At 36.6% G+C, this 24,157-nt stretch overlaps 1 protein-coding gene across 1 annotated transcript; it reads right to left on the bottom strand.

Moving 5' to 3' along the window:
- Positions 1-5,454: 5,454 nt before the first annotated feature.
- Positions 5,455-22,850, bottom strand: tomm34 (translocase of outer mitochondrial membrane 34). Its single transcript, XM_083534299.1, has 7 exons — positions 22,115-22,850; positions 20,735-20,834; positions 15,556-15,708; positions 13,031-13,185; positions 12,739-12,880; positions 10,182-10,308; positions 5,455-6,151 (listed from the first exon to the last, which is right to left on the bottom strand). The coding sequence occupies exons 1-7, from the start codon at positions 22,242-22,244 to the stop codon at positions 6,050-6,052; spliced, it is 909 nt and encodes a 302-aa protein (XP_083390425.1). The 5' UTR covers positions 22,245-22,850; the 3' UTR covers positions 5,455-6,049.
- Between the last annotated feature and the right edge of the window lie 1,307 nt (positions 22,851-24,157).

Raw genomic sequence — 24,157 nt, 5'->3', positions numbered from 1 at the left:
TTGGTCTCATCACACTACAGGAAATATTCCAGTAATTCACAATCTTTGACAGGTTGTCTTGAGCAAACTTATTGTGGGCTTTCTTGTGAGCCAGCGTCAGAAAATGCTTCCTTCTGGGACGATGGCCACGCAAACCGACTTTTGAGGCATATGATCTGTGTTATTGAAGCATCTTCTGTACCTGACGCACTGCACAAGGACTTCTTCTTTGATTGATTCTTGCAAAGCCTGTTACAAGTGTAAACCATCTTGGAAAACTTATGTATGACCCTGACTACTGTAATGTAACTCGGTTTCAGGGCGATACTGATCTTCTTATATCTAGGCCGTCTTTGTGTTTCAACAATTCTCATTCTCGGAGAGCTCTTCTCCATAAGGTGCCATGTAAAACATCCAGTAGTCAGTATGAGAGAACTGTACTTAAAGCACCAAATTGTAACCGCTCTAATACAAGATACACAAATTTTGTATGGTCAAGCAGACAAAAACATGAACATGATTAATAGGACATGTGGCTTTGCATAACCATTTTATTTGGACATTAAATCTATACTGCTATAGAAGCTGCACATTGACTAAAATATATCCAATTTTAATTTTTAAAGTATTGTCCCTTGAGAAGATCTACTAAAATGGTTATATATATATAATATATATACAGTGGTGTGAAAGTGTTTGCCCCTTCCTGATTTCTTATTTTTTTGCATGTTTTTACACTTTAATGTTTCAAATTGTCAAACAAATTTAAATATTAGTAAAAGAAAACCCAAGTTAACAAATGCAGTTTTTAAATGAAGGTTTTTATTATTGAGGAAAACAAAATCCAAAACTACATGGCCCTGTGTGAAAAAGTGTTCGCTCCCTAAACCTAATAACTGGTTGGGCCACCCTAAGCAGCAACAACTGCATTCAAGCGTAACGATATATCATCAATGCAGAATTGTTGTTATTTGGCCACATTGGAGGGTTTTTGAGCATGAACCCATGGCACAGCATAGGATTCAGGTCAGGACTTTGACTAGGCCACTCCAAAGTGGTCTAAGTTTTTTTTCAGCCATTCAGAGGTGGACTTGCTGGTGTGTTTTGGATCATTGTCCTGGTGCAGAACCCAAGTTCGCTTCAGCTTGAGGTCACAAACAGATGGCCAGGCATTCTCCTTCAGGATTCTTTGGTAAACAGCAGAATTCATGGTTCCATTTATAGTCTTCCAGGTCCAGAAGCAGCAAAACAGCCCCAGACCAACACACTACCAAAACCATATTTTACTGTTGGTATGATATTTTTCTGAAATGTGGTGTTACTTTTATGCCAGATGTAATAGGACACACACCTTCCAAAAAGTTCAACTTTTGTCTTATCAGTCCACAGAGTATTTTTCCCCAAAGTCTTTGGCATCATCAAGATGTTTTTTGGCAAATCTGAGACGAGCCTTTATGTTCTTTTTGCTCAGCAGCGGTTGTTGTCTCGGAACTCTGCCATGCAGACCATTTTTGCCCAGTCTCTTTCTTATGGTGGAGTCATGAACACTGACCTCAACTGAGTCAAGTGAGGCCTGAAGTTCTTTGGATGTTGTTGTGGGGTCTTTTGATGAGTCGTCGCTGTGCTCTTGGGGTAATATTGGTCGGCCAGCCACTCCTGGAAAGGTTCTCCACTGTTCCATGTTTTTGCCATTTGTAAAAATTGGCTCTCATTGTGGTTTGCTGGAGTCCCAAAGCTTTAGAAATGACTTTATACCCTTTTCCAGACTGATAGATCTTAATTACTTTCTTTCTCATCTGTTTCTGAATTTCTTTGGATCTCGGCATGATATATAGCTTTTAAGGATCTTTTGGTCTACTTCACTTTGTCAGGCAGGTCCTATTTAAGAGATTTCTTAATTGCAAACAGGTGTGGCAGTAATCCGGCCTGGGTGTGGCTAGAGAAATTGAACTCAGGTGTGATAAACCACAGTTTTAACAGGTGGGCAAACACTTTTTCACACAGGGCCATGTAGTTTTGGACTTTGTTTTTCTCTCAATAATAAAAACCTCCATTTAAAAACTGTATTTTGTGATCACTTGTGTTATCTTTTACTAATATTTAAATTAGTTTGATGATCTGAAACATTAAAGTGTGACAAACATGCAAAAAAATAAGAAATCAGAAAGGGGACAAAACTATTTTCACACCACTGTGTATATATAAATATATGTTCTGACATACATACATACATATATTTATATATACACACCACTGTGTATATATAAATATATGTTCTGACATACATACATACATATATTTATATATACACACCACTGTGTATATATAAATATATGTTCTGACATACATGCATACATACATACATACAGACACATACTGTAACGGTACACAAAATTCATGGTTTGGTATATAGCTCGATTTTTAAGTGATTGTTCAGCTCAATTTCGGTATAGTTGGGGGAAGAAATACAAAACAAAAATGCGTTTTTTTATTGACTTTTGTGAACAACAGTTTACATTAAAAAAAAAATTATAAAATGTTTGCTTGGTTAAATTTATATATTTTTTTAAAATAAAATGAATACACTGAACTTTATTATATTGATTAAATTGAGTAATCAATTAAATTGCCACAAATTAAATAGAATAAATAAAACATAATACCGTATTTTTCGGACTATGAGCTGCTACTTTTTTCCTACGCTTTGAACCCCGCGGCTTAAAACCACGAAGCGGCTAATTTATGAATTTTTCCTGGGTTTTTGACAGTTTCACAAACTTCAAGCCAAAAAAACTAAACCCCATAACATTAGACCAATGAAATTGCAGAACGAAAACAAAAAAAATGCACTTCACCTGTGTTCTGAGCTGCACGGCATCGGGAGAAAAGCTTTCACAGGGTTATTTTTAAACACATGACGATGCCAAAAAAAAAAAAAACTCCCGAGAGAAATAGTTGTGAAAGAAAGGAGGAAGACAGTGAACAATGACTTTCTTGGTAGGCTACTGTTTAGATACAAGCCTTTGTAACGCGTTAAGTCATGGTTAAGGGAGAGCCCACTAACTCCAGTTGCAACAGAAATTATATAAGCACAAACAGGTTTCCAAAACCCGTGCTTTTTTTTTCTCTTGGCAACAGCATTAAGGGTTAGTCAAAGAAACTTAGAAATCAGCATCAGAAAATAATAAGGACATAAACCTCGTTTTGAACACGCAGTAATACCGGAAAAAGGCAGTGCATACTATTCCAAAAATACCGCTATGTTCCTAAAGGAAGCGCAACATATTTCACCCGTTACACCGTGTGTAAAGTGTCTTTCGTTAAAGCCTGTGTAAAGTGTGGCTTATAGACAGGTGCGGCTTATTTATGTTAAAAATAAAAATATATGTAAAATTCGGTGGGTGCCGTTTATATTTGGGTGCGCCTAATAGTCCGGAAATTGGAAAAGTTTTATTTAATAGTTTACATTTGTTAGACTCTGATATAGAATTTTCTAAAGATATGTTCTACTTGAATGTTCTACTTATTTTTGCATACTTTAACAAATGTCATTCTTAATATTTAATAATCTTCCGGAAATTACGATATTAAATAGATCACATTAAGGCTAAAATGATCAGGGGGAAAAATTAGCACAGTGGTATAATGATCATATGCGCCCCTTAAAACAGACCACTTGGAAATTAGAACGTAAATGGCATCAAACACAATTAAAAGTATCTTAAATAGCATGGAAGGAGAGCCTCCCAAATTATACAAAAACTCTTAGTGCTGCTAGATCAGCATATTTCTCCACCCTCATAGAAAATAACAAACATAATCCTAGATTTTTATTCAGCACAGTAGCAAAATTAACAGAAAATAAAAGCACTGCACTCACATGCACACCATCAATAAATAGATGATTTTATTAACTTTTTTAATAATAAAAGTTATTAAAAACTTTATATAAAAAAAAACATCGGGCAAGAAATCCAGAAGATTAATATAAATCCAAACTATTTTACAAATAACCCTGTAGACAGCAGTGTAATTATAACAATCAATTACAAAATAATCAACCTGCATTCTCAATCCCTTGCCTACAAGTTTCCTCAAACAGATAATTCCAGAGGTAATTGAACCTGTTTTATAAATAAACTATTCCATTAGCACTGGTTATGTACCAAAATCCTTCAAACTGCCAGTTATCAACCCCCTAATTAAGAAACCTGACCTTGACCCATGTAAGCTGTCCAACTACAGGCCAATATCAAGCTTCCCCTTTATATCCAAAATTTTAGAAAAGGTTGTAGCACAGCAGTTATGCTCACATCTACTTATGAATAACATTTTTGAAATGTATTAGTCAGGATTTAGGCCTCATCATAGCACAGAGACGGTGGTAATGACCTGTTATTGGCCTCTGATCAGGGTTTTGTCTCTACTAGTTTTGCTCGACCTTAATGCAGCTTTTGACAAGTCTAGCTTGCTAGACTTGAGAATGTTGTTGGAATAAAGGGAACAGCTCTCTCTCAGCTCAGGTCTTATTTGATTGATCGCTATCAGTATGTTGATATAAATGGTGAGTTCTCTACACTCTCTGAGGTAAAGTTTGGTGTTCCGGAGGGATCTGTCTTAGGCCCACTGCTTTTCTCTTTATATGCTGTCTCTTATTATACATGAACATGGTATTCGTTTAAATTGCAATGCTAATGATACACAGCTGTATATTTCAGCAAAGTCAGCTGATCTCTCATCTGGCTTTGCTGAAATATACAGCTGTGTATCATCAGCATTGCAATGGATGCTGATGCTGGACCACATGCAGCTAGAAGCAAACGTTTCAATTACATAGCATCTCTGGCTAGTGTTTCTGTTTCAGCGTGTACAGCAGTCAAAGATCTTGGTGTGATTCAGTGTGGTTTCAGTTTATGTTCTATGTTCTGAAGTTCCTTGTTTATGCCTGTTCTACATTTACACAAAAAGTCACACAAATAAAACAAAAGGTTTATCTTCCATTTCTTTTTTATTTATATTCAAATGGGAAGCAAGTGAGAAAAAAAAAAAAAAAAAGAGTAGCAAGAAGAAGCAGTCACTGCATTTAAAATAAGAGTACTTATACATTTTACTGCTTTTGCAGGAGGAAGGAAATAACATTTTTGCAGGAGCAGGACTGAAAAACCTGTCCCTTGCAGGTCTCTAGTGGATGGGCCGCTTCTCAGTGCTCAAACCAGATGACGCATCAGGTCGGTTTGCATGCCGGTCGTCCCAAAAGGGGGTGTAATGTAATGTAATATATATATATATATATATATATATATATATATATATATATATATATATATATATATATATATATATATATATATATGAGAGAGAGCCTAAATTTATCCCCATATTTCTATTCCAGTTCAATAGTTGCTCAACACACATTTCATACAGCCAGGTACATCCCTATTAAATTTGGAGGGCATGGTCGCAATATACTGTAAATCTATTTATTTATTTATTTTAAAACATAGCAGGCCTTTGGTTTAATTTTATGAACTAACTAAGCAATAACTGTACTTATCACAAACACACTCTGTATTGTCAGTTAGCCAATTATTAAAATGTATAGGCTGTTTTTGACCACAACCATCAAGTTAGTGTCAGCAGCAAAATGCTTAATTGGAGTGTTTTACATGTTGTAATTGTAAATCTGAATCTAACCAAATGCAAAAATTAAGTATATATGCACTGCAAACTTTTTCAAAACATTTCAAAGTTAATGTATCTGGATTCTGATAACTGTACAAACCCCTGCACTGTAATTAAAAGTATACATTAATTGCATAACAAACCCTTACGCTCCACTCCTCACTATTTTGTACAATTAACAAGAATAAGACAGTTGTAAACCTTCAAGTTAAACAATGGTAACGTAATTCAACACATTTAGGCAGGAAATTAGATTACTTTATAACAACTTTATATCTAAAACATCCATCTTTAAATAACAAGTCTGAATGTGTCAAAGAAGTGGTGCAGATCTGAGAATTAGGTTAACTTGAGGCACTGAACAAACTGCAATACACAAAAGAAAAAGTTATTTCATCCTCAGTACTTCTTGAAGGAATTTCTGTGCAGCAGTGTTGTTGGGCTCTATTTTGAGCAAGCTATTGAGATCCTCCACACAATTTGTCTTGTTCTGTAGAAGAGATAATTTCCAAAATAATTATCACAGTTACATGGGGACAAAAAGGTACAATTCTATGTCAAGTTCATCATTGTATCGCAGTCAGCATAAAATTACACTGCAATGGCAGTCCAAATATTATATTTTTATGATAGGATTTTAGGAGTTTATCAAAACAATACAAAGTTTTCACTGGTGATTATCCCATTGCCAAAGGTATTTCTGACCCCATCGTAAGTCAAAGATGGTACTATGACTGACAGTCTTTACTGCTTCCTGCCGATTTCAAATTGTAATTTTTCTGCTCCAAACTGATCGTCTTCCAAGAGCCCATCATTAAAATTGCTGTTTGTGTGTATTTTTTCAGTTTCAAATGGTTTCAGACAACTTTACTTATTTGACCACTAGCGAGAGTCATGGATTTCACAGGGCGATAGATTGTCATATCAATTTTGATATTTTGTCAATATCAATTTTGTCACATCGTTATCATCATAAGATCGAAATATCAAAAATCGAACCATGACTCGGGGACCATTTGTGTGTGTGTATGTTATAATGCAAAAAAAAAAAAGAAAGAAATCAGGAAGGATGTGTGTGTGTGTGTGTGTGTGTGTGTGTGTGCACACTTGTGTATATAAGAAATCAGAAAGCTTTCACACGCTTTCAAACATATAATATATAAATAATGTTTCCTTAGTATTGTGCATTACAAATAACAAAAATCCTTTATTCAACCACGTGTGCCTGTTGCAACAAAGTCTCAAGCACACATGGGCTGGAGCGGAAGAGCTTAAAGGGCTTGAATAGAGCTTAGATTTTATAGCAATTTTCAATTTAACACTCGACTTGCTGAAAGAGGCCACTGCCATTCAGGAACACCACGGTTATTAAATGGTGTATTAGTATGAAAATGTTTGTTTTGCCAAAGTAATATCCAAATAACTGCCATGACCCATGGTTTTACAGCATAACATTGCCAAGGGCATCAGCCTGCCTTCTTTCCAAAGTGCATCCTGGTTCCAACTCTGGAGTCATGGTTTGTCTTTCCTTAGACCAGGGGTCACCAACATGATGCCCATGGGCACCAGGTCGCCTGCAAGGACCACATGACTAAAAATAGCTCATCATAGCGCCACTTACCAGTGTGCTGCATCTAACTTTTTTGTTGCTATTCTTTTTTAAATCACACTTGCATTAGTGTAAATTTGAAAATGACAATATATATAAAAAAAGTTTAATATTAGATTAGAGTTAGCTGGTCTCCACGGCAACAGTTGCAGATAGCGGGCGCAGTGTAGGTGAGGAGATTTTTTATTTTTTTTTACCCCCGAAAATGTAGCAGAAAAAAGAAAGAACATTTTTACAGTGAATGGGAGAAAGAGTTCTTTTTTACCACTGTGAAAGATTCCTGTGTGTGTTTGAATTGTGGGGCCGACTGTGGCGATGGCAAAGCGGCACAACGTTGAAAGACATTTCAGAACGTGTCACGCAAGCTACCATGCTAACTACAAACGGAAAAAGCCCGCGAGTTAAAGGCAGGTTTGTGCAAACAGCAGTCTTTTTTTCTTGAGACCGGTGAAAACCTCCCAAAAAGCAACCAAAGCCTCATTTAGAGCCACACATTTCTTGATTAAGAAAAAGAAGGCATTTTCAGAAGGGGAGGTTTTCAAAGAAGCAATGATAATTGCAAAAACTGTGTTTAAAGACGAGAAATATGGAACGGATGTAATCTCCACTTTCTCCTATGTCCAACTGGGGGCAACTACAATGGTAAGAAGAGTGTCGGCTATGTCCGGGAACTTGGCCGATCAGCTGGACCGGGATCTGGCGAAGTGCAGGTGGTTCAGCATCCAGTGTGACGAGTCCGTGGACAGCAGCAGTACAGCGCAGCTGATAGTCTTTATCCGGATGGTGTTTAATGATTTTTCCACAAAAGAAGAACTTCTAACACTACTGCCCCTAAAGACAACTACGAAGGGAGTTGACATCTATAACACGGTAAAGAGGTTTTTCATGGAGAAAAAAGTGCCGCTGGAAAAGCTGGTATTAGTGACTACCGACGGGGCTCTTGCTATGCTCGGCCGACATACAGGATTCATCGCTTACTGTAAAGGTGACCCAGAGTTTCCAACCTTCATGCATTACCACTGCATCATTCACCAGCAGGCGTTATGTGCAAAGGTGATCGGGCTTTTGGGCACGTCATGACTCCCGTTATGACAATCATAAACAGCATCCTCTCCAGAGCTAAACAGCACAGAACATTCAAGGTGCTATTGGAGGAGCGGTCAGCTAAATATGGTGACCTGCTACCACACACGGAAATCAGACGGTTTAGCGGGTGACGAATTGTGCCTCGTTTTTTGTCACTTTTGAGTGAGATCAAAGAGTTCATGCAATCCAAAGGCGAAGACACCTTGCTGCTGGAGGACACTGAGTGGCTCTGAGTGGCTAGTGAAAATGTTGTAGTGAATCATTTGAAAATGTAAATAATTGTAGAGATTTAGAGAAATAATGTTTTGCATACTGATATGTTTCCTACCTTGTTAAATCATTCTTGATAATTATTGTGAGAAATCATTAACATTATTAGTGTCTTCACATAGATGAATATTATTAATTATAACATAATTAAAGGTAAATTGAGCAAATTTGTTATTTCAGAAGTGTGTATCAAACTGGTAGCCCTTTACATTAATCGCTACCCAAGAAGTAGCTGTCAGCTGAAAAAAGGTTGGTGAACCCTGCCTTAGTCAATTTTTGCGCCATTATAACCACTGCATATGGGGAACATCCCACAAGCTCTGCTGTTTTGGAGATGCTCTGACCTAGTTGACAACCAATCACAATTCTTCTAGCACTGCTCGACTGGTCCCACCTTCTCTCAGGGGAAGTGATAAGTATACATCAAATCTCCTCTCTGTTCTGGCACCGAGTTGGTGGAATAAACTTCCCCTAGATGTCCAAACAGCTGAGTCACTTGCTGTGTGAACAGGTGAAGACCTACCTCGTCCTGAACCACTTAAACTAGCACTTTATTTCTTGCTTGTCTTGACTTTGTTTAAAATAAAAAACTAAACAATAAAACGCATACACCAAAAACCACATGCACATTATTATGCACATGATTTCTTGCATGAGACATGAACTTTCTACAAATCAACACAAGTTCATTTTAACCGCACAATTTTTTATTATCGCCATTAAATGCAGTGTGCATATCTGTTTGAACATTTTTATTCAAAATATTAATAATTATAAAAGAACTGAAATACAAAAAAACCTCCACATAACATTTATTCACAGCGTCCTTACTTTACTCGGATATAAATAATAAATAAACCTCCACTGAAAAATAACTTTATACTAAACATTTGTTTTACTAATGCACCAAGTCTCAAATCAAGAACCAAAATCCTCCCTGATGCAGACAACCAGCAATTAAAACCGTACGTGTGGAAACATCAAAAGTTCCGTGTTGGTGTTTTGATGATTTACGCAATTTAAAACACCATAATTACTTTTAAACATTTACAAGAGCAATTTTACGAGCTGCCCCGTCATCTGAAAAAGTTAAAATGTAAAAAGTCTGTTTGAACAACTGGCTCAGTGCAAAGGAAGAGAAGTAATTTAGAGAGCAGTGCATAAAGGTTTTTGGTATTTTTCAAGTCTGTCGTTGTTACGTCCCAGTCATGACTAGGGCGTGTAGAGGCGCCAGAAACTTGCTTTGTTTAGAGTTAGGTTAGTGGTATACTGAGTCAGGTGGGTTTGTTTTATTGTGTTCTTTTCTTTAGCGCCACTCCCCGCCCCGCTCTCCTGTGTGATTATTTATGTTTTTGTTATTGATTATTTATGTAAATATTGTATATAGTTTGTCACTTCTTTCCCCATGGTTGAATAAACCTTTTGTATTATATTCAGCTTGCGTGTCCTTTTCCCCTGCCTATCCGCAGAATGACCGCAGTATGTATGTTACAGCTTCGATCCCTAAACTAACAACAAGAAGTCGTAACAGTCGTCATGGCTTTTTTTTACTTACCTTGAGCTCCTTGTAAGCTTGGGCACGTCTGTACAGGGCTTTAATGTTGGCCGGGTCCAGTTGAAGAGCCTCTTCACAATCCTTTACTGCTTCCTTGTACATTTGTAGTGACAGAAAGCACAGAGCCCTTATAACACACAGAATGAACAGCGTAAATTAAAGTTAAGGTTTCACAAATGCATTACACCCAGTTTACATATTGGTTCCTAAATAAGGCTTTAGGAGCCATGTTTAACTGGACTTTCACAAAATTGGTAGAAACCCCAACAAATAAGAGTAAATTAATTGGATTAGAAATTTTGTTTTAGTTGTAGTGTGATCTAAAAAAAAGCAGGACTAAAAACACGTTTATTGAATTCTAAATGTAGATGCAGAAATACAGATCCTAAATCTTCTGGGTGCTGTGCTGTTGGATAATGTGAATAAAAATAAATCAAAGTACTGTAATTTCCAGACTATTAAGCACACCCAAATATAAGCTGCACCCACTGATTTTGACAAAGATTTTTATTTTGAACATAAATAAGCCGCACGCTGCAGGGGCGTAGCCATCATTTTAAAAGTGGGGGGGACGAAATGTCTAGTGTTACCTGTTTTTTTCAGTTAACCGTTGTGTAATTGACAGGTTTTATTTTTAATCATAATTATTTTGCTTTATATGCGTTATGATTATATATATATATATATTTATTGTTTACATATTTTAAATTGTATTTTGTGTATGCACAGTACATGGCACACAGTAATGGATACTTGCACATTCGAATAATACTTTATTTTATTCTATTCTACAGTCCATGTTTCAGGAATAAAACAAGTAATTCAAAGCAAACTATTGAAAGAAAATTTGTATTGAACTCAACTGACAAACATGTCAAGAGCCTATATCAATTATACAATGAGATGAAAAACATTGTGTCACTTCTTTTAAGCTTCCTGGCTGGTTTGTTTAAGAGTAGTAGCTTTTTACACAGTGTTAAATCTAACATATATCTAAATATATAAAGCTACTTAAAACTGCCAAAAGTGTTCCTGTGACGTTCCTTCCCATGTATAAAAGAGTTAAAGAAATACACAGTAAAAGTTCCTTATAATCCTTTAAAACTTGCTAAATATTCAACAAGAGCAACAGGCAGAGTTACTAAACATTGTGCAACACAATTAGGATACCATATGCCAACTTACACTGCTTGACTTTTTTGTAAAAAAGAAAAAAAAAAAAAAGAAAAAAAAAAGAAAAAAGGAGTGAAGCGTTTTTTGCGGCTTTGAGCTCATCGCAACCGAATGTTGAATTGCTCGCGGGACCGCGGATGCGACTCGAGCTACAGTGCTAGGGCGCGTGATGATGACGTGACAAGTGAGTGACTGATTGCCATGGATACGTGAATGTCATGTATAGACTATCTTGTCTCTCTGAATTTTAAATCACTCTGCATTTATATACATTGCTCCATTAAAACCTCAACATGTCGTGAACACAACTCTCCACTAAAAAAGTGAGGGGGACGAATTTACTTTTTATAAAAAGTGCGTAGGACATATTCCCGGTTTTATTGTTTTGAGCGTGACGAATGATTCGCATTTCCTGTTAACAGTCCGAGTGAGCGGCAGGTCAAACGTCAGAGGAACCTCATCCATATTTATGATGTGGTGCAGCCCGATTCAGTGGGAGCGCGGTTTAATATAGAGTTTCATTGGTTTTTCCTGGAAAAATCCATAAATTAGCCGCTTTGTTGTTTAAGCCGCGTGGTTCAAAGAGTGGGGAAAAAGTAGCGGCTTATAGTCCGGAAAATACGGTATACACTTTACAGAAAAAAAGAAGAAAAAAAGCCACATGCTGATTTTAAGATCAGTGAAAATAATTAGGAAGTGATGTAGGATAGAGGTAAATGCAAAGCTATTTATTTAATATTTAATTTTATTTAAGTATTCAATCACTTGATTAAGCCATTTTCATAAAGATGGGTATAAAAGAGGTATAGTAAGGCACAATGCATGATTAACATACATTGAATATATATAATATATATATATATATATATATATATATATAATATATATATATATATATATATATATATATATATATATATATATATATATATATATATATATATATATATATATTTCGTAATGATCTACAGTAATTTTCAGTTTGTATTATTACTCCAGGGAGAATGTGTTGTGTTAAAGAACCAAGAGCAGTATGTATAACTTATGCATAATCTGTATTCTGTTGTCTGGGCCTTTCAAATTTGGAAAGAAATGCAAGTCAATAAATCAATGTAATACACACAGTGCTTATACACAACCTAAAACCCTTTTTCAAATGTATTTTATTTTATTTTATTATACGCTGGATAGCTCGAGTAAGCAGGCCTGCATGCATAATCTTAGAAAATATGCAAAATGGAAAGTCCCTACACTCAAACCTGTAGGATAATCTTGACAGATTTGAACAGTTTTAGTTTCACTTTACATGATCAGAAAAAGTGTAAAATGACAATTTAGAGTGAAATAAAAGTTTTATCTATTCAAAATACACAAGAGATTTTACCTGTTTGTGTAGGTTGTGACCTCAGTGGGGTCTTGGCTCAAAGACTGGGTGTATTTCTCCACTGCCTTCTTATGTTGTCCCTTTTTCACAAATGCATTCCCTTCCTCCTTTAGCAGTTTGGCCTTTTTCATATCACCACCTACTGGAAGTTATTTGAGTTAAGATCAATCATTAAAAGAAAGCTAAACTTAGCCTCTATATAAAAACTAAAAAACAGGAATGTAGCTGTATATAATGGAAATGAGATTTTTATTAAAAGACCACTGAAAGTCAGAAAAGATTTAGTTTTTACCTTGTTTACTTCCATTTATTCTGCTCTGCTGAGCAGTCACAGTTGAGTTTGCCGTTTGCAAGAATTTCTCTTTCACTGGCATGGGAACAGTCGGGATAGGAGGGAGCTTTTCTCGCCAAGATGGTCCATCCATTTCCGTCAATGCCTTCGTCATTCTAAAGATAAATGAAATTGATTTCATTTGATAAAGCCTGTTTTAAAGCTTTCTGTTCAGTGTTAATTGATCATATCTGCACAACTAACAATTTTGCTCAGCTATGGATATATATATATATATATATATCCATATGTTGCTTGTGTGTAAATACTGTTTATTGACGTTTTGAATGAAACGTATTTTGTTGTAGCTTGAACATTACTGGAACCCTTCCTTGCATTTGCAATGTGTGTATAAATTTGCTTAACAGCTAGGTGAAGGCAAATAAGCTTTAGCAATATGATTTAAGGTATCAGTTAACAATTAAATTATTTCAGGACATCGGTCAGGTCAGAGAGAATAAACAAACGCAAACAAAACTATGCATGTTATGATGTTTGTTTAATATTATGCAACTGATGTGTTCATTTTATTTTATTTTAATTTAACTGCCAACTTGTTCAAGACAGGGTTCAGAGTGTTGATGTGAATCGAGCATCTGTGCTGAACAACTAAATCCAATCCATGGAAGACTAACTTTATAACAACTTACAGTCCACCATGTTAGCAGCAGATCCTTTCTAGTATGTGCTGTATGTCATTACACATGCAGTTTGCTTGAGCAGGTGTAAGGACCACAATCACACATGGTCTTAAACCAGTCAGTGAGAAATCTTTAACCCTCAACTGACCAAAATAAAAAAAAAACAATTACCAATATTCTGTGCATTTCTGGGTTGCAAATAGGTGCAAGCTGTTAAACTGCCCTCAAGCACAAAGCAAGACAAAGACTAATCTGTTCTGCCAAACAACTGAGAAAATCACTTATGAACACACCAATGTTTGTTGACATTTTAGCTTTTTAATTTTAATTAAGTAAAAACAAGGCGTCAGTAATTCACCTGTAGATGCCGCTCTTGTAATGTCAGCGGACCTTCTCAGCTGCTCCAACAACGGAAGCTACCCTATCGGTATGGATTTTTCCCAATAAGTCCAGTAATCAACTACCAGTGCCAATTAATCAGCAAAATGATTTTAGAATGAATGTTGGTTTCATTTGAGGCAGGAGTATTACAGTAAGAGTCGAGATACGATGGAGACATAGTAAAAACAGTGCATTGCTTGAGGTAGATGCCGTGTTTTGTTTGTAAATGTTTAATTATATTATTGTTGAGAATAATCATAATGTTATTATATCATACATTTAATGTGTGTGTGGGATGCACTATATGACCTAATCATACCATATGCGATTTACTCATACGATTTACTTATTTAAATTTATGCCATTTTGTCGACACCATTTTCAGAGTGACTTTCAGAGTGACTTACAAAGTGCTTCGAGTCTCAATGAAGAAATTAATTCTGACACTGGTTCATTGGAACACAGACTTAAAATACCATCAATCTTAAACTTGGAAGAAAAAGAATAGTTAGAAAGCTTATGCCTTGAATACCTTTGCATTTGAATCAAATAAGACATTTGCTCAATCCAAATGATGTATACATATTAGGTTGTACCCCCAGTGCTCACCAAACTGAAGTCACACATGCCCCAACTTTCCTTGCTTTTAACAAAACTTGTATACTTGTATACTGTCCAGAGTCCTTCACCAACTATTATATTTTCCGGACTATAAGCCGCTACTTTTTTCCCCACGCTTTGACCCCCGCGGCTTAAACAACGAAACGGCTAATTTATGGATTTTTCCTGGGTTTTCCCGGTTTCACAAGCTTCAAGCCAAAAAAAACTGAGCCCCATAACATTAGACTAATGAAATTTCCGAACGGGTTCAGGTGAACCAATGAAACTTTTTATAGTAAATCAGATGCGCTCCCACTGAATTGGGCCGCACCACATCATAAATATGGATGATGTTCCTCCGACGTTTGACCTGCTGCTCACTCGGACTGTCTACAGGAAATGCGAATCATTCATCACGCTGAAAACAACCGGGCATGAAAACAAACCGCACTTCACCTGTGTTCTGAGCTGCACGGCATCGAGAGAAAAGCTTTACTGATGGTGATTTTTAAACGCACGACAATGCGAAAAGAAAAACTCCAGAGAGAAATAGTTGTGAAAGGAAGGAGGAAGACAGTGAACAACGACTTTCTTGGTAGGCGACTGTTTAGATACAAGCCGTGTTACAGGCACGGTCTTTCGTTAAAGCCTAAGTTCATTAGTTTCAGTGTAGACACCTGCGGCTTATAGACAGGTGCAGCTTATTAATGTTCAAAATAAAAATCTTAGTAAAATTCAGCAAAGCGGCTTATATTTGGGTGCGCTTTATAGTCCGGAAATTACAGTACATAAACATCCAAAGCGATTTTCCAATAAATAAATGCTAGTTACTTATGTCATCTTATGTCTATTAACAAACCCTACCTGTTGGTTCCATCGTGAGCTGCAGGCAGGTTGCAGTCAATCTGTAAGACGGTTTTATAGTCTACATAAGCTTGTCTGTATCTCTCAATAGCTTCATAAGATGTAGCACGGCGTAACAGTGATTTAATCCCAAATGGGACCAGCTCCAAAGATCTGTTATAACAAGAGGAAAAGTATGTTAATCAGTATGGGCTTGTACAATAACCTAATAATAAACCCCAATTCCAGAAAAGTTTGGAAGGAAAAAAAAAAAAAAAAAACAATGCAATGATTTACAAATTTCATAAAACAATATTTTACTAAAAACTGTTTAAGCTGAGGAGATTTTATTTTAAAGAAAATATAAGGTCATATAAAAGCTGCAACATGTCTGAAAAAAATTCGGGACAGGCCATCTTTACCACTGTGCATCATCCCCTTATCTTTTAACAACAGTTTGTATACATCTGTTATTGAAAAAGAACAGTTGATGGAGTTTTAAGAGAGGTTTATTGTCCCATTAATGTCTGATACAGAATTTTTACCTGCTTAACAGACCTGGGTTTCGTTGTTGCAGTTTCCATTTCATGATGCACCAAATGTTTTCATTTGGTGAAAGGTTCCACATCTGAACTAGTCTACTACGAAGCCATGCTGTTGTTATTGATGCAGTGTGTGATTTAGTATTTTCTTGCTGAAATATCCAAGGCCTTCCCCGAAAATGTCTATATGGTAGCATTTGTTGCTCTAAATCCTGTATATACCTTTCGAGATTGATGGTGTCTTTCCAGATGTGAAAGCATCCTATTCCATAGCCACTAATGCACCCCCCATCAGAGATGCAGGCTTTTGAACCGAGCGCTAATAAGATGGGTGGTCCCTCTCTTCTTTAGTCTGGAGGATGCAGTGTCCATTCTAAAAAGAATTTCAAATTTTGATTCATCTGACCAATGAACATCTTTCTACTTTGCCTCAGTCCATTTTAAATGAGCTTTGACCCAGAGAAGATGGTGGCATTTCTGGATCATTTTCACATATGGCTTTTTCTCTGCATGATTAAGCTTATTTCTGCATCTTGTCCACAAATGCAGATTAGCGTTCAAAGACAGGGATTACTGGAGGCCTTTCTGAGCTCATGCAGTGATCCCCATTACAGAATCACGCCTATTTCATACCTGAATCATGCAGTGCCACCCAAGGACCCAATGATCACAGGCATCCAATATTGATTTTCACCCTTGTCCCTTGAGCACAGAGATTTCTACATATCCTCAGAATCTTTTGATGATGAAATGTATCATAGATGATGAATTTAAAATTGAGGAATAGTATTTCGAAATGTTTCTGGTGAACCTCTGCCAATCTTTACTTCTGAGAGACTCTGCCTATTTAAAATACTTAGAATTACCTAAATGAAAATTACCTTATATTTTCTTTTTCCATGTGATGTTTTCTATTCTAAATAACAGTTTTGAGTAAAATATTGTAAATATTAAAATCTTTTTTTTTTTCAAACTTTTTTAAATATTGGTTGTATATTTGTGTTATTCTGAATACTAACATTTTACCAGAACCTAGACCAGCAACACATATAGAAAATGCAATCATTAGTTAACAGTGCCTATACAAATACACACATACAGGTCATTGTAATTTACCAATGCTCATTCATACCATTTCCCAATCAGCTAGACATTGAGAAATTTTAATATTGGGGTAGTATATTTTTATCATCACCACACTCACCAGCCCACATCAACAAAGCACCTGTACCCCTGATCATTGATGCAATTATTCAATCAGGATATCATGCACCAACAGAAGTGCATAAAATCATGCACTGACAGATCAAGATCTGCAATTAATTAGTATATCCAAAATAAGTGACTGCGACATACGAAAGCATCAGTTTATTTGAAGGAAGTGCTTCAGCAGGTGTTTTAGTGTGAGACTTCCTGTTAGGTGGTCATGGACAGCCAAGGCCTGCACCATGCTTTTGCTACATTTTTAAAAAGGTAGAGATGGGTGGGAACGGCCTAGGCCTAGACTGAGACACCGGCAGTGACTATGTTAGGAGGTTATGGATCAGCCAAGGCAAGGACCATAATTACTTTTGACTAGGGCTGCAACAAGTAATCGTTAAAATCGCTAATAAAATTCGTTGCCAACTTATCGATAAGTTGGGCTGCTCAAATTACGGGTTAGCGTGACTATTATAACACAGCTGTTTGCTAAATGGCGGAGAGAACAGGGTCAACCGGCAGCAAGTGTGCAGCCCAGTCATGGATGAAGGCGAAACATCAGCACTGTGAGCAAAAACTGTAGAAAATGGTATAATTAAATTAAATGCTATTATGTAAAACTGTTTGGACTTCAGGACAGTCGCACTGGATCTGTTCTATATATACACACACACACACACAGAGTATGGGCCACGGGCCATCGGCTATATATATATATACACACACACACACACACACACACACACATACATACATACATACACACACACACACACACACACAGGGTACGGAAAGTATTCAGACCCCCTACAATTTTTTACTCTTATATTGCAGCCATTTGCTAAAATCATTTAAGTAAATTTATTTTCCTCATTAATGTACACATAGCATCCCATATTGACAGAAAAACACAAGTCATTTTTGCAGATTTATTAAAAAAGAAAAACTGAAATATCACATGGTCCTAAGTATTCAGACCCTTTGCTGTGACACATTCAACTCTGGTGCTATCCATTTCTTCTGATCATTCTTGAGATGGTTCTTCACCTTCATTTGAGTCCAGCTGTGTTTGATTATACTGATTGGACCTGATTAGAAAAGCCACACACCTGTCTATATAAGACCCTGGGCTATCGGGGAAGAAGAGCCTTGGTGAGGGAGGACGAACCCAAAGATCACTGTGGCTGAGCTCCAGAGATGCAGGCGGGAGATGGGAGAAAGATGTAGAAAGTCAACCATCACTGCAGCCCTTCACCAGTCGAGGCTTTATGGCAGAGTGGCCTGACAGAAGCCTCTCCTCAGTGCAAGACACATGAAAGCCCGCATGGAGTTTGCTAAAAAACACCTGAAGGACTCCAAGATTTTGAGAAATAAGATTCTCTGGTCTGATGAGACCAAGATAGAACTTTTTGGCCTTAATTCTAAGCGGTATGTGTGGAGAAAACCAGGCAATGATCATCACCTGTCCAATACAGACCCAACAGTGAAGTAAGGTGGTGGCAGCATCATGTTGTGGGAGTGTTTTTTAGCTGAAGACTGGTTGCAATCGAGGGAAAGATGAATGCGGCCAAGTACAGGGATATCCTGGACGAAAACCTTCTCCAGAGTGCTCTGGACCTCAGACTGGGCCGAAGGTTTTACATTCCAACAAGACAAGGACCCTAAGCACACAGCTAAAATAACGAATGAGGGGCTTCACAACAACTCTGTGACTGTTCTTGAATGGCCCAGCCAGAGCCCTGACTTCAACCCAATTGAGCATCTCTGGAGAGACCTAAAATGGCTGTCCACCAACGTTTACCATCCAACCTGACAGAACTGGAGAGGATCTGCAAGGAGGAATGGCAGAGGATCCTCAAATCCAGGTGTGAAAAACTTGTTGCATCTTTCCCAAAAAGACTCATGGCTGTATTAGATCAAAAGGGTGCTTCTACTAAATACTGAGCAAAGGGTCTGAATACTTAGGACCATGTGATATCAGTTTTTCTTTTTTAATAAATCTGCAACAATGTCAAAAATTCTGTGTTTTTCTGTCAATATGGGTGCTGTGTGTACATTCATGAGGACAAGAAATTAACTTAAATGGCTGCAATATAACGGAGTGAACAATTTAAGGGGGTCTGAATACTTTCCGTACCCCGTGTGTGTGTGTGTGTGTGTGTGTGTGTGTGTGTGTGATATATATATATACACACACACACAGTACAGACCAAAAGTTTGGACACACCTCATTCAAAGAGTTTTCTTTATTTTCATGACTATGAAAATTGTAGAGTCACACTGAAGGCATCAAGGGCTATTTGACCAAGAAGGAGAGTGATGGGGTGCTGCACCAGATGACCTGGCCTCCAGTTACCGGACCTGAACCCAATCGAGATGGTTTAGGGGTGAGCTGGACCGCAGAGTGAAGGCAAACGGGCCAACAAGTGCCAAGCATCTCTCGGGGAACTCCTTCAAGACTGTTGGAAGACCATTTCAGGTGACTACCTCTTGAAGCTCATCAAGAGAATGCCAAGAGTGTGCAAAGCAGTAATCAAAGCAAAAGGTGGCTACTTTGAAGAACCTAGAATGACATTTTTCAGTTGTTTCACAACTTTTTTGTTATGTATATAATTCCACATGTGTTAATTCATAGTTTTGATGCCTTCAGTGTGAATCTACAATTTTTATAGTCATGAAAATAAAGAAAACTCTTTGAATGAGAAGGTGTGTCCAAACTTTTGGTCTGTACTGTATTTTATTTATATTTTTATATATTATATATATATATATATATATATATATATATATATATATGCTTATACCTTCACTACTAAACAAAATGTTTGTATATTTTTAAACCAAAATTGTCAAAACAAATGTATTATATTTTATTTTATTTTTTTTAAATCATGGTTGTCAACTTGCTATCTGCAATTATCACTAAAAACATACAAATGTTGATTTACACCAATTGCTTCATCTGGCACACTCAAATGCTGTTTGTTTTTTACAAAAACAACTCAGCATGAGTGAATTTGTTCAAGGAGAAATCCCCCATGCACTTCTAAACAAGCAGCCACTATAAGCTTTATATAATGGAAGAATTAAGATAGTTAACTCAATGTGATTTTTCCATTTGTAATCATGTTTTTATACATAAATACCCTGAATTACGGTACTATATACCGTAGTCATAAACAAAACATCTAATTACTTTTTTATTATCGTCTGATTAATCGACTATCAAAATAATCGTTAGTTGCAGTCCTACTTTTGACAATTGAATATATAAAAACAGATGGATGGGATTATCACAATTAACATTCAAATCAGACTACATCAATCGGCAACTGAACTCAGGCAAGTATAGAATAGAAAGAAATCTTAAGAATTGCATTCAACCTTCCCTTCATCCACCTTATAAAACAATACTTCTGAACTTCTGAGCCTGAATAACAAATTTCTAAAAGACTTACACTGAGCAGTCCTTAATGCATTCACTACAGTTTCCATCTTTCAGGTAACTGGCTGCTCGGTTTGAATATAAAATACCGAGGTCTTCCTGGTTCTTCTGACCTGAAAACGAAAATCACAATATTCTTGAGTAAGATAAGTGAAACTAGTTTACAAAAGGTGAGAGTGAGTGGTCATAAAGTGAAGATTTTAAAGCATTTGCAGAAATATTTCAGAAAGTGCCTTCAAAAATTGACATGTTTAAAACATTCAGTAGGCAATCAAAAGCCAAGGAAAGACCAGGCTATGAAAGACTTTTATAAAGCTGTGGTAATCAGATAAAAATAAAAACAATAAAAGCGTTTTCCTACCTTGTGCCCTGTATTTAGATTTATCTCTTTGCTTTTAGTACTCGTGTTGACCGAACTTATATAAAGTAAAATTTAACTGAAGCTAAATTTATGAATATAGTTTGTGCGCTCTCATCCCAAAGTAACAAACCTATTAAACAAAAGCTCATTAAAAAAGCAGAAAAAAAGCAAAACCAGATTACCCCAATAAATTAAACATTGAACAATTGTCCAGATTTCTCTTTAAAAAAAAAAAAAAAAAAAACATCTAATTGCTTTTTCGTGTCGCTCTTTTGAAGTTTGCGTCTGGTGCAACCCTATAAACATTTATAATTATTTTAATAATTTATTATATTGAAACAGCTGTAAATATTTTAGCCATCTGTCCAATACTCTTGCACAGAAGAGTGAATCACACAGAGTAAACACTTCAGTTGTAAAAGAATACGCATTTAGAAAATAACAGTACTGGCTTGTTAATATGGACCATCAGCTTGTTCAAACAGACATTTTGTTCCGATGTATAGTTTATGTTTTTGTGCAAATGTGAATGACAATTTTTTTTTTTATCAAATTATCAGTACCAGACTGGGAGTACTTTCTGTTAAAGAAATGCCCTGTATGAGTACAAAAAGAATGACCTATAAGACTTGTCTAGTTGTCAGACTGAAGTTCGAAATACATACGTAAACATCGTTTACTGCAGAAACTAATGGATTTAATTTTGATTTAACTTTAAACAGCAGGACAGGCTGAATCAAGGCAGAATAGCAGTTTGGAGAATTGGTGAAAAATATATTTCTGAACTATACGATCAATAATCCTGAATGCACCTGCAATGAAGAAGTCCTTAGATATTATTAAGCTGTGTTAATGCGAATGACTACTTTCGGTTGATAGCGTTAAGTTCATGCGAGTATATACATGCCAAAAGATTATTAAAATACGATGAAATGCTAGTTTGACACTTTAGTCGGGGTAACGTGAGAGTGAAGAATGCCTTGGCTCATTTTCAAATGAATAAGCAGCTAGCCAGGACCTCGTCTTCCTTACCCGATTTCTTCAACACCTCGATGGATTGGCTGTAGAAAGAGATGGCATCTCCATACTGTCCGGTCTTAAAACTGTTGTTTCCAGCTTGTTTCAGTTCTGCCCAAGACTGTGACCGCCGCTTTTGAGGCATTTTATCCCGTTAATACAGTTACTACAAACCTACTAACATTGACTTTAGCTAGCTGCTTAGCCAAAGTCGTGCGTCGTTAGCTGCCTTCGGTCTGATCAATAAGAAACCGGGTTTAGTACAAAGTTAACAGGAACTAACTGTATAATAAGACCGGGTTCCTACTTTAGATATTGCTGGTTGGCGTGAAGTAAACTATTAGCTTTAAACACAAAATGACTTACTTAAGTATTGCAACAAAAAACAAACAAACGCCGGGTTAAACACCTAAACGTGCAGCTAGCTAAGCGGCTACATTAAGTATGGAGAGACGAGCGGCTTGCCTGGCGTCCTTTAAAGCACTACGCATGCGTGAACAGGGACGTAAAATGGTAGCGCTAATCTAAATCTAATCTGCCTGATAATAGATATAATCTCGTAGGAACTCAATTAATATGAGTGATGTTGATATTGCTCGGTTGCCTTTTCCTCCTTGAATTTATAGTTGGTGCACGGCGTTACAGAAAGCCAGGCTCTGGTTCCGTTTAACGGCGGGGTAACAGCTCTAAGCGTTTCACGTTTCAGTTTCAATTCTACTCTGTTCGCTCCCAGGCTGCTATTTAAAGCTATAGCTCGAATGCCAAATGAGGAATCTCGAGAATGGGACCTTTTTTTATTCAGTTTAATTTGGCTTTATTTATATAGGGTTTGTAATAGTGGACAGTTTTTGCAAAGCAGCGTTACAGAGATAAATAGATAAACTATGAAGTTAGTGCCTATAAATTAAGCCATGTGACGATAGTGACAAAGTAAAACTCCCCATTGTACGAACAGAAACCTTGAGAGGCACAAAAGGCATAAAAAAAGGATAAAATGAAAAGCCAATGTACCAAAACAACATGGCTAAACAATATATATTCCTCACATAAAATATCAGGGTTAGGGTAAAATATCAGCTGCAAAAAAGGACAAAACATACAATTATAGACCACAGTGTTCACCGTGAACATTTTGTCCATATGTATGCATTGGAAGGCTATGGCTTAATGCTGAGGCCCACAGCAGTCTTCTGTATGATGTCTTCAGGCCGAACCTAATGAAAGACATTCAAGTCAAAGGGCCGGTTCGTATATCAATAGATATATTTTACCCATCCATGGTGCTTACACACCTGGACACCAGGGCAGGAGGGGAGGCCTTCCATTTCTAAACATCATCCTATACATATAAAACTGGAGACGTCCTAATTCCTCAGCTTCAGGATGTCTAGTAGGTCTCTGATAAATCCCTCAGTTATCTCTCCAGACGCATTCGGCCTGTTCATCATTCATGAGTGTAGTAAATATCTATATTATTTAATGTTTTAAAAGTGTCCATCCATCTGCAAAATATCAGATCTACTTAGGCCACACATCAAAATGTCAGTTTTCTCCTATCATCTATCACTAAACTGAAAAATAAATATGTTTAAGTTGCTAGATTTTGCATACACTGCCAAAATACAAACAATAATACAAAGCTACTCCTTTCATCCCCAAATGATTTAAATGAAATCACAAAACACATAAAATGATTGATTTGGGCTTCTGATCAATACTCATACTCTGCTCATATTTAAAAGCATCAACACTTTAATCAGGTCAAGCAAATTATTAGTAACCCAGCAACTAAACAGCTACCTAGTATTTCAGGTTTCACTATAAAAGGTATATCTATTAACTATTAATCTCTTACATTCAAATAAACATTAGACATTCCATTACAAAGACAAAACAAGAATCTATACAAGTTGTGCAGACGTTATTTTATAATAGGCTACTAATTTACTACTAACCACCACCAGTTCTGAGCACTGTCAGAAAACCCGAATAACATTTTGGTGCCATTCACGTTCATTATTTTTTCAGTAATTGGTTCTTGGTTAAGAGGCTTCAGTA

The sequence above is a fragment of the Silurus aristotelis genome, assembly GCF_946808225.1.
Source record: "Silurus aristotelis genome assembly, chromosome: 2".
In the NCBI taxonomy this organism is placed as follows: Eukaryota; Metazoa; Chordata; class Actinopteri; order Siluriformes; family Siluridae; genus Silurus; species Silurus aristotelis.
Note: the sequence above shows the minus strand (reverse complement) of the source record. Positions and strands in the feature narration are given on the sequence as shown.